Source organism: Equus quagga, chromosome 13 (genome assembly GCF_021613505.1).
Source record: "Equus quagga isolate Etosha38 chromosome 13, UCLA_HA_Equagga_1.0, whole genome shotgun sequence".
Classification (NCBI taxonomy): Eukaryota; Metazoa; Chordata; class Mammalia; order Perissodactyla; family Equidae; genus Equus; species Equus quagga.
The window spans coordinates 53,214,425-53,226,155 of record NC_060279.1 but is presented as its reverse complement, the minus strand read 5'-3'; the positions used below and the strand labels follow the sequence as shown (position 1 = coordinate 53,226,155).

The 11,731-nt window shown below is 48.5% G+C and overlaps 1 protein-coding gene across 2 annotated transcripts; it reads right to left on the bottom strand.

Annotated features, from left to right (window-relative positions):
* Window positions 1–611: 611 nt before the first annotated feature.
* Window positions 612–10,915, bottom strand: HERPUD1 (homocysteine inducible ER protein with ubiquitin like domain 1). Of its 2 annotated transcripts, none has more exons than XM_046683070.1 (8): window positions 10,654–10,915; window positions 8,217–8,294; window positions 8,052–8,126; window positions 6,939–7,069; window positions 4,670–4,792; window positions 3,804–4,157; window positions 2,208–2,313; window positions 612–1,371 (listed from the first exon to the last, which is right to left on the bottom strand). In XM_046683070.1, exons 1-8 carry the CDS (start codon window positions 10,798–10,800, stop codon window positions 1,207–1,209), a joined length of 1,179 nt encoding a protein of 392 aa, XP_046539026.1. In that variant the 5' UTR covers window positions 10,801–10,915; the 3' UTR covers window positions 612–1,206. The 2 variants fall into 2 exon arrangements, with proteins under 2 accessions (XP_046539026.1, XP_046539027.1); XM_046683071.1 differs by having other exon boundaries at window positions 8,052–8,123.
* Window positions 10,916–11,731: the final 816 nt, after the last annotated feature.

The following is an 11,731-nucleotide window of genomic DNA, read 5'->3' as shown; positions in this document are numbered from 1 at the left end:
CTAGTTGGCTTTTTAAAGCACAACCACACATAAAATACCTTTGGATCTATCCAGCACCTTGCTATGAATTGTCCAGTGAATGTTCATCTGATGTAACTGATGTTTCCAATAATGATTAATATAAATAATCACAACCATGATGCAAGAAGCTGATTTACTTTGCCAAAAACAACACCCCCAGGCCTTTAGCACTCTCCCTGTAACATTCTTCATGTGAAAAATACACAGAACTTTGCTTTTAAGATAGTCTCCAAATTCATACTTAAAGGACTGAAATCACAAAAGCAAGCTCAGCTTACAAAACCGTGACATTTGAGCAACTAAAACTACTGCCGAATCGCCGAGGAGGAAAGCACTTTCCATGGAAGGAATTTAACTTTGATGGTTCCTACTACACAGGCCCGTAACGCTTAAATCAGGAAATGGGGGAAACAGAGGGATATTCTTAGCAAATTAAAACTTTCATGGACTTACCTTATCATTCTTCATTTGTGCAGTCCTTTCATAGAAGAAGCAAAACATTCAGCTTACTCCAAAGCCGGCAGCTCAACTGTTGACCGTCCAGCGGCAATGGACACAGAGCAAACTGCTAAGATGACACGAGTCTCTGCCAGGGTCATTCATGGCAAAATTTTATTGAACAGAAAACCCAGCAAAGGTGTCCACCTGTGCAAAGTGCCCCTTGGTTTACAGTAAAGCACTGCATTTTAAAAAGCAATTATACATAAGTCTTTCCTAGAAAAGTCCTGCTAAAACATGTCTAGCAATTTCATTGATTATGTAAAGTAGTACACTTAGTGTAATTTAAACATTCCAACAGGAATCAAATCAAACCAGCAGAACCATTTCTGCATCTATGACATCTATGTACAAACACACATGCAGACACACATCTGGAAAAGTTCCTCAGGCATAACATGCGACACTAATGCCTTCTACTTACAATGCCTATGAAACTACAGTATATATTAAAGCTCTTCAGAATAAAGACATGAGAAGCCTCGGGCATTTTTTTGTTCATCAGTTTGTATCATGGCTTCATGTCTTACTTTCTGCTTTTGCTTCATCACAAAAGCATAGCATCCTCCGTGTTGGCTCTTTTACTAATTTGGTGCCATTGCCATGTCTGGGTGAGGAAACCTAGCTGGAGTCAGACGATCCAGTCCACACTTATCAAAGCCTCTAGCAGCCAGGGAGCAAACACCATCAGTTTGCTATGGCTGGGGGCCCTTCTGGAAGAAGAGAGGCAAAGAAAGTCTTGAAAACAAGCCAGGCTGTGCTCATAAACGAAGGGCTGGTCTGCTCGCCATCCAGAGCATCCCTGTCTGGAGGACCGTGGCTGGGATCTTCGATTTCAGGGTCAGGGCCTTCCTACAGTTATTGACACAATGAGAAAACAATTAGGACCGTGACAAACACTAAAGAATGTTAGAAAAGGGCAGAGTAAAGCGCTGGCCCCTTGCCCCACACGCAAAGCAGCCAGGCAGGCAGACCCCCCGGGAATGATGTCCCAGGCTGGATGGAGCTTTCTCAGGCCTCTTTAACACAATGGTGCTGTGACAGTCTCACAGTTTTGACTATTCAGACAGCAAGTATCAGAACAAATGAAATAACTAGATTTTCAACTATTATTAAACTAGTGATGAAATTAATCACTTCATTAAATGTGGATATTCTTCTAATTTTGGCAGTGTTCTGAGTTAAAAAAATTAAAAATGGAAACCTAGGGTTCTAAAAACAGACACTAGGATGACACTTTATATTATAAAGAATAACCTTTAGGATTATGCATTAAACTGCCTTATAAAAATTCTATTTCTATGTGTTAATTTCCAGGAACATTTCCAATCTGTAAGTGAGACATGCTTATGTTGGTAATCCGTCATTAGAATAACTACCCGTTAGCAGTCTCCATGGCGTAACACATTGTTACAGGCCAAGGAACACTCAAAGTAGTGAGCTTTAAAAAAACACTATTTATATACGCTAAAATGCAAACAGCCGGAGGACAAAAATACCTGATGGATCTTACGGCACAATGTTTTAAAAATAGCTACTGCTCTAAGAATAAATTTGGAAAAATCTCACAATACTTAGCCTAATAAAATGGCTGGATATATAGGTATCTACGAGGCTGGATAACTAAAGGTTAAGGATTTGAGACCAGGCATTTCACAGCTCGCTGGGCTCCATCGAAAGCGCCATACCTGTAAGTTATTGTTGGGGTCCTGATTCACAGCGTCGTAAGGAGGCCCACCATTCGGGAAGTTCTGAACCGGCCTCTGTCTAAACGGAAACCATCCAACGTGATGCCTTCAAGGGAAGCACATAAAACCCCATCTTAGCTGACATCGCAGAGAGATTTACTCAGTATTCAAGGGTCGTCTAGATTAGAGAAGGTCCCACTCGCTCAACTCCTCTACTCAGAGCAGCATCCTGATCAGAAGCCCACAGCAAGGCCACCTGCAGACAGTCCCTCACAGCATCTCCCCGACTTCCGCACTGGCCTGTCAGGTTCTTGAAGGTCACTATGGGGACAATGTTTTACCCATCACTGTACACCCAGCAGAATAACAGCACCTGGCATAGCATGTGCTCAATAAATGCTTGTTCATCTGAACTAAACCTTAAACTTGAATGCCTGAAGAGGGGCAGGAAAAAAATACACACACAGAGCTATAAGATATGTAATAACATAATAAGAAGACCTAGATTTGGTCACCTAAATATATGATTCTAGAGACTATAGAATTTAAAGAATTGACTGAAAGTTTTATTGGAAAACCCAATAAACTCCTAGTCTTCAAGCAAATACGACAAAATATTAACACTTAATACTGGATATGTATTTGTTATCTTATTCTAAATATTTCTCTAAGATTTTTTTTTTAAACATCGGCACCTGAGCTAACACCTGTTGCCAATCTTTTTTTTCCTTCCTCTTCTCCCCAAAGCCCCCCAGTAAATAGGTGTATATTCTAGTTGTAGGTCCTTCTGGTTGTGCTCTAAGGTTTTTAAAAATGAAAATAAAAATCCATTTTTATTACAGAGGAACAATTTCTCCTGTCAGTTTTAACCACAGACAAGGGCCTATCAGGCTAGGCCAGGGTTTCTCACTCAACTTTGGCACTGCTGCTGTCCTGGGCTGGATATTCACCATGGGGACTGTATGTGCATGGCAGGACGCTTAGCAGCAACCCTGGCCTCTAACAACTAGATGCCAGTAGGACTCCCTCCCTAGTTGTGACAGTTGACAATGTCTCTAAACATCGGCAAACATCCTGGGGGGGGGGGGGGGGGGGGGGGGGGGGGGGCCGGCGGCATTGTGTGGAGGGTTGCACAATCATCTCAGCTGAGAACCATTACTCTCAGACATGGATAAAGCCAAATGTCAGATCTGTAAAGGTTCCTTGGTGATGCTGACAGTCAGTGCCTGACATTTATCCTGGAAGGTGCCCGTGGCCTGATAAATACATTCTTATTCTTAGGAAAACAAATACAATTTTCCTTTCCATGCCTAAATATGGCTGTATTCTTGGGGTTCATAAGCCTGGCAGATGCCTTATCCAGAGGAAAAGACGAGAACGTTCTTGTAGTAACAATCAATCATGTTGCTACCAATGCACAACCATGCCATCCACTCCTTGAATCAAAAATGCCAGAATGACATACTATTTAAATACACCTCCTTAGAAAATGACCGAGACTGCTCAAAAAAAGAGCAAAATCTGTCCTTGGTCTGAGTCACCGTCGAGTGTAATCTGTAGGAAAGGAAAAAAAGGAAAGCGAAATCATCTGCTTACAGGTACATAACCACGGTGGCTCCCATGACCATGAGGAATCTGCTCAGGGAGGAGTAGAAGTAGAGGATACTGAGAAAAACCGAAAACGTAGCTGCTGAATAGGTCCAATCCAGCCAATCTCGGTTGATCTCATCATCTTCTTCCACAATAGGGCCACCTTGGGCGTTCATCCGCAAATTCTGATTGGCGCCAGGATTAACCACCACTTGAGGAGCAGCATTCTGATTGGCCGGCTGGTTTTCCGCTGGAAACTGGTTGTGAATGGGAGCTGCTGGAGCAGGAGCGGAGACCACAGGTATCTCCTGGGCACTTGGTGAGGGCACAAAAGCCCCCGAAGCAGCAGTGGCCACTAAACTACAGGAAAAATGACAAGGCAGATACTGTTGAGAGCAAAGCACCAGGAAGACCGTGCTTCTCCTCACCTTACTCATCAGGGGTCTTTTCCTACGAAGAATTGTAATACGTACAAACTTGATTTTTCTTTAATTTAGTGAAGAACTTCTTTTCTAACAGGCAAACCTATAAATGCCTTTCCTGCTCCTAAGGGAGGCCAACTGGTAAATTTCATCTCGAATTAAACATCAAGGCCACCATAAAAGTATGGTGCAGTAGCAAACTAAAATCTTCACAAAAGTCTAAAGATAGCACAATTGAAAAGAAAGCAACAGATTCTAAATAAAGTCATCAAACTGTGTAGCAGACCCAGGCATCCCCGCATCGACGTACAAGGGTGGCATTTACCGCTCACCCTCGGCTCCAGCCACAGAACCAGACAGAGCGGGCTCCGCAGAAGCTGACGAGCACGCGCTCGGCCCTCCCCCTGACCGCGCGGTGACGCGTGCGCGCTCCCCCGGCCCCGTACTCACTACTGCATGTAGTACTGCCGCGCGTACACCTGCTGGAGCCACGACAGCTGCAGCCACCCGTAGGTTGTGAGGCCCGAGAAACCAGGCCCCAGGCCTTGGAACGCCGGCTGGGCAGCTTCAGGCCTAGGAAAGAGTTGAAAGAAACGCTCATTTTGAGTTGGTTTAGTATGAATAAACAAAAACTAAGTTTAAACTACCATCAGGAACTCATATCAAAGAGAGAAGAATGGGCTTCATGACAGTGACAGGCAGATTACTGTGCGATGCACCCGTCTAGCACAGCACAGGACGCACTGACTGACAAAGCCCTGCCACCAGGGTCCAGATCCGCGGGGAAAGCTAGAGCCCTTGCCCAGCGCTCCGTTCTCATCACGTCATCGCTATGACGTACAAACAAGCTGAACCTTTGCAGGCTAAGTGGATCCCCACCCCCAGTTTTGACTTGCTGCGTCAGCCCCAGTGCAGGTCTAAACCCACTGCTCATCCTTTAAAGAGCAGCTCTAAAAAGCCACATTTCTCCCGAAGCCTTTCCACAATAGGGCCAACTTGTACACTTCCTGCAGGAAAACACCCCCGCCACCCAATACCCATTTCTCCCTCGCCCCTAGATCTGAGCTTCATAGAGCTATGTGTGGCATCGCCCATGCATGCTTACTGACCACTTGTGCCCCGTACAGGCTGCTGAACTGTTATCTCACCGGATCCCCAACAACCTTGCGGGCAGGGAGCTCTCATCCACGCTGCCATGTTACAGAGGGGAGCCCAGGGCGGCTCAGAGAAGACGAGGGATCTGCACAAGGTCACTGAGCTGGTAAGTAGCAGGGCTGGATTTGAGACCTGTTTGACACCAAACTCGGGCGTCTCCTACCACGTGACGCAGCCTCAGCAGGGCGTGCAGGAGTCATCTCGGGCTTTGTGAGCCTTACACAATGAACTCCTTTGGCAGCACTTCACAAAATTGAAACTAATAGAATCGCAGAAAGATCGGGAGTCGGTTATGTGCTCATCTCTGTGGGTCAACTCATACCCTGAAACAAAGTTATATGCACTGGCTGTTCAATAAGTATTTGTTGAATGAAATCAACCAGTTTTACTGTGGTGAAACTCACACAGTCAGACATGGGCCTCAATTCCCAAGGGAAGCCATTTTACGTGTTTCTATCCAATGATGAATCGAATTATCCAGTTTATATGCTGACAGTCTTTCAACCAAATTCCATACCCAGAGAATTTCTAAAATGGTATTCCAACACAAGTAAGTCTTGGCAGGATACTGTTTTTGATCATTCAAAAAAGTTACAGTGCATGGAAACAAGAGGATAACAAAGTGCTTTTCTTGGCTCTGATGCTGGTGGTACCGCAGATATGCAGGAAAGTAAAAGGCGTTTACAGTTGCATCCTCAAGCATGTAGGTGTGAACTGACAAGATGTCTGGGAATTACTTTTAAATACTTCAGGAAGAAAAGGGAAGGGGGAATAGATGGAAGCAGCATGGCAAAGCTTTAATCATTGTTGGGCCTGGGTGATGGTTATGTGGAGATTCATTATACACTTTCCTCTACTTTTGTGTATCTTTGAAATTTCCAATAAGGAAAAAAAACTCCTCATTCTTCAAACACCTGACTTCATCGACAATCAATTATTAAAAACTATTAGGAAAGGGGGGGCGGAGGAATTGGGGAGTCACAGAATTTCAACTTGTAGGATAACTTACTTTTTCCTGTAGGAACTTTCATAATAGGGTGTTCCAGGAGCTAAGAAATCCAAATGTCAGAGCATTTAGTTACTTCTGGTTTTTGCTCTGGAGAAAAGCTCTAACTGCTCCAAGGAGATGGCCTTTTTTCCTAGCACTGACAACAGAGGCCTTGGAAGAGCATTTCTTAAATAGTCTCTTCACCTTTGTCACCCATTGTTATGACGGACAAAGCACAAAGCCACTCAGCAGAACAGCTGCACGACGCTTACAACAGCTGTTTTCTCTGCGGCAGCATTAATTCCCCACCGAGAGGTCAGCACAATGCAGAGCGCACCCGTGTTGGAGGGGAAAGGCCTTCACTTTCAATGCACGCGGCTCCACTGTTTTATATGTTCCTCAAAGGCTGTGTACTAAGAAAAGTTAAATACGTGAGTGATCATTAAAATGAAGCCCTTATAAAGCAAAATTTTGTACATTTTCCAGTTCTATAGTATAAACACAGCTTATTCTAGAAGTGATGCAAACGGTGCACATGCACGTTGCATAAAGCTGGTGCTTTACCGTAACGCTCACCTGGAGATGTTCTCCCATCCAGAGGGAGAAAGGTTCCGAAGAGGCTCCCTTTGCCTTAAACCATCACCTGGCGAATCCCCAGGATACTGTCCCTGATTAAGGCCAGCAGGCTGCTCTGGGGCTTCCGCAACCTACAGAGCGTAAACGAACGTGAGAACAAAGGGTCTGATGCAACTGTCTGAAAGCAAGCGAAAAAACTCTCTCTCTATAAACGACTTATGCTCCCCACCCCAACCTCTGAACTTGACAAAGTCAAATGATGCAATGTCACATAAAAAAATTCTCAAATTTGTTCAACATAATTTCAATATATAGATACCAAAAAAAATTCATATTTTTTCCTAGAGTAACTACGCTATAGTTTCACTGAAATCTTCCAATGACGTTATCACTGGTGAGAAAGCTTCCTGACAAAGGCTGTGTACATCTTGCGGTATTAAATTTACTAAATCAAGAAAATAAATTTGACCAACAAGATTTATAAATACAACCCAGCCAGCAATCTAAAGGAAACAATTTCCTATGCTATGCACAGATGTTTCAGGAAATACAGTTGTAATGCAAATTTACAGTGGATCACATTAGAATTAATAGTGTATATTCAAATCAACACCGTAAAATGAAAAATAAATGATTTTGGCTGTCAAACATAAGTAAGTCTTTGGAGATCATTTGATAAAGACTATGGCTTTTTCCTACCCAACTAAGTAAATAATCACAACGAAAATTTCCAAAGGAAATATATTTACTTTTTTACTCTTTATAGAAATTAATGTTTCCTTAGAAGAAACTTATGATGTGCTAAATGCAAGAGCGCCAGGCTAGTTCAGGGATGGACACGCAGCTACTGTAGTCCACTCATAGCCCAGAAGTAGTGTAAGGCAGAGCTCTGCTTTTCCACAACAACACTAATGGGACAGTCTCCTACGACTCTAGTGCACGCCCCCTGCATGGTAACAGTTTCTAATTCCTGATTCTCACTGGGGAAGAAACAAAATATTCCATGATAAAAAGCTACAAAATCTCTTTCTTAAGAGTTTTATCCCACTTCCTTTATTTCTAGCTTTGGACTCTGAATGACACATTGTTATAATCATGAGAAAGCAGACAGACCTTTGCGCTGGTTTCTGGCATTTTGGAAGGACTCTTCACATTGCAGACCAGATGCAAAACATGCCGTTTTTCCTGCTAAAGGTAATATAAGGAGGGACTTTAGAACCTGAATTCAACCTGGTAAGTGCTTAAAAACATTCAGAAGTTAACATGTAAGTGATGTACCTTTGGGAGCAAGTCCCTGAGACACTGGTGATCCAACAAGAGCTTCCCGGAATAAATTAACCTCTGGTCCTCCGGCCGCTTATGGAAAGAAGGAGTAGCACAGGTCAGCATTGAACCCGCCCGAGGTCCCGAACACAGAAGAAAGTGTTTCAGACAAAGGATCTGAATATGTGTTTTTTCCCAGCATCACAGGAAAACATTTTTTCAAAGGCCCCACATACAAAACTTTTATTTAGAAAACGCCTAACTTTAAACTGATCTCTAACAAGGCAAATAAATTTAGGATGGCAAATTATCTCCAGACCACAAAACTTACGGCAAACTACTTGACATCTTAACTCTCAGAGAAACTACTTTCTGCCACTAAAAACACAAATTTTATTTGGGGCTCCTATAGCAACGAACTTCAAAACCTTGTTTGGTCTCAGAAAAAACTCGAAGTGCTCCCAAGGCCAGCCTTCACCAAAGCCACGCAGCACTGTCCCAAGATAACACGAAGCAATTCTAAACTTAAGCCTCAAAGAGACTTTTCCGACATAGAAATGCAGTTACAGAGGAGACGGCGTGTGAGTGGCATTTCACACAAGCCCCCCGGGAGATCTCATGTCCTTGTTTTAAGGAGGGAAAGCCTGAAGCGGACTTGTGCATAGCCACTTGCTGCTAAAGGGTCAAGATTCCAAGCCCTCTTCTCCGTCCCAGTGATTGAAAACCTCAGGAACTCCACATACTTTTATACAAATCTCGCTTTTAAAATCTATTTTTAATTCCTTTAAAAACTGTACTTAAAAATAATGGCCTTGAAGTCAGTACACTGGAGATGGCCAGCAACTTGTCAACCCCCTCTTGCCAGAATCACCAATTATGCAAAAGCTGGAGGACAGGTGCTCCTGCCGTGCAGCCTGAGATTATAAAGCAAGCAGTTTAACAGAAACAAACGAGAACTGCGGCTATTTACCTGCACAAATCAGGATTTCCTGATACTGTGCAACTAAAGCAAACTACAGAATTACATTGGATGCTGTGCTCACCGTTGTTCTCACTGACTGCCTTTATAGGTAGATGAATCTGTAAAACGCTGTTGCAGACGTGGGGTCCTGCATGATACTAAAGAGCTTCATACCAGGAAAGGCTGGAAGACCACAGATGCCTGTGACTTGAATTGTCTTCCCTGTTAAAGGCCTGAACTGACACCCTGTGTCTTTACCCAGATGGCTGATTTGAAAAAAAATCAAACGTGAAGCAAACAATGATTATAAAGTAAGGCTTCTCACCTAAGGAAACCAATGATGAGAGCACCCCAGCCAGATTTCCAAACACAAATGCACAGACCTGACAGGCCTTTTATCACAACTTCGAGTCTTCAGATCTAACAGGAGTGATGGTCTCACCCGAGGAAGCCCTCACGGACATCTCTCTGCAAAGCTCCCCCTTCGCCAAATGATGCACTAGACACACCTGCCGCGCCGATTCGTGTACCTAACAGGCAACACGGCCACCTGGCTTCTTGGAAGCAGCTTTGGTGTCGGCGCCAACAGGGCCCAGGCGAAGGCTCAGGAACGGAGGCTTACGGAACAAGCCAACCTCCAAACAACAACTCAGAAGGAAAACTCACATCCACATTCCCGACAGTGCGGGAGGAAAACCCGGCGGCCACTCCTGAGACACGAAGGGCCAGTCCCACAGCCCCGTCCGCCCCGATGCGCTCCTGCGGGCCGGGGCCCCAGGGGCGGGCCGAGCGCGGACGCTTACATAACACGAGCACAAAGTCAACACGGGCAGGTCCGGCTCGCCGCCTCCATCACGCGGTGGGGAGAGAGGGCGGCGCCAGGGTGATGCCGCCAGGGGTGTCACCAAAACAAGGCCGGGGGACCTCCGGAATCGAGGGACCAGTCTCCGAGCCCGGACTGCAGGAGGCGCCCTCCGCCCGCCCCCTCCCGAGCAGCCTTCGCCGGAGCGTCCCCGCCGCCCCCCTGCAGGGCGCGGAGGCCGGGCGGCCGGGAGGGGACCCGCTCCCCGGCCTTCACGCTCTCCCGGTTCCGTCCTCCGGGTGCAGGCCCGATGCGCAACACCCAGCCGCCCCGCCGTTTTGGGGAAACTGAGGCTTGGAGGGTGAAATGACTCGCGCAAGGTCAAAGTGCTGTTGCAGCGGCTCGGCTGAGGCTGGGAGCCCGATCTAGGGGCGGCGGAGGGGTCCGGGGAGGTAGGGCAGGAATGCGACAGCCCTGGGGGTGTGGGGACCCGGGAGGCGAGGTGACAGCGGAAGGCGGGGCGACGACGGCCGAGGATGAGGAAGTGACAGCGGCTGGGCCGAGGGAGGGGGTTGACCACAGCCCCGGGAAGCCCCAGCGGCCGGGGAAGGCCGGCGAAGAGCGAGGCTGCAGGGCAGGGGCCGCGACGAGGCTGGGGGGCTGGCGGCGGGGCCGGGGGGCACTCTCACCGGGCGCTCGGGGTAGACGCGGCTCAGATGAGCCTTGAGGCGGCCCACGCTCCAGCTGCGGTCGCCGCTCAGCTCCAAGTCGCGGTGGCGCTGGTTGGGGCTCTTCACGAGGAGCGTGACGGGCTCGGGCTCGGGCTCGGGCTCCATGTCGGCTGCGCTGCGGGATCAGCTGCGCTCCGGGATCAGCTGCGCTCCGGGAGGCCCGACGTCGCGGCCGTCAAAGCCTCAGCAACGACAGTTCACTTCCTTGGGGCGCGCGCGCCCCCGCCTCGGGAGCCTTTTATAGGCAGCCCGCGCCCGGGCTCTGCGCAGCGAACCCTCTGTGGCTGCCGCCCATTGGCTGAGGCGGAGGCCACTGCCCCAACGTGGCCCAATCGGCGCCCGGACCCGTGGGCGTGGGGGCGGGCCGAGCACGTGGGCTCGGGCTGATGCAACACGGCGCCGGCGCGTCAGCCGGAGTCGCGGCTGCGCCCGCGGGGTGCGGCCTCGGCGGCCATGTTTAGGGGGCTGGGGCCCGCGCGGGGGCCGGGCCGCGGGGAACTGGGCTGCTGCCGAGCTCGGCCTGGTCGGGGCGCCTTGGGGAGGGCCAGCCTGGCCGGCTCCCGGTTTGGCAGCCTCTGCAAATTGTTCCCTCACAAAGCGGCACCCCCACCCCGGGTGACCCTCGGCGGCCCTGGACGCCCGGCCCCGCAGCCGGCCCTGTGGGGAGGCCTCCCCCAACCCCGCTTCGGCTCACGGAGTGGCCCGGTTTGCAAGCCCACCGGAAGGGCCCGGAAAGAGCAGGGCGGCCCTTCCCGGGGCGGAGGTGTCCGAGCCGCTGCTGCCGGCCTGTCGTGGGCCTCAGGCCCGGACGGCACCGGTCGGGGTGGGACGTCTCCCTCAGGAACGGCGGGCGCGCCAGGCCAGCTGTCGCCGGGGACGCTCCAGAAGGGCCTCGCTTTGTGGGATACTGACACGGGCATCCTTTAAATTGGGGCTCAGCCGGGGGCGGGGCAGGGCTCCCCGTTTTCCGAAGTGTGACCACAAAGGGCTCTCTGATGTTGACACTCCCTCCCTCTCTTCTGTAGGAGAAAACTCG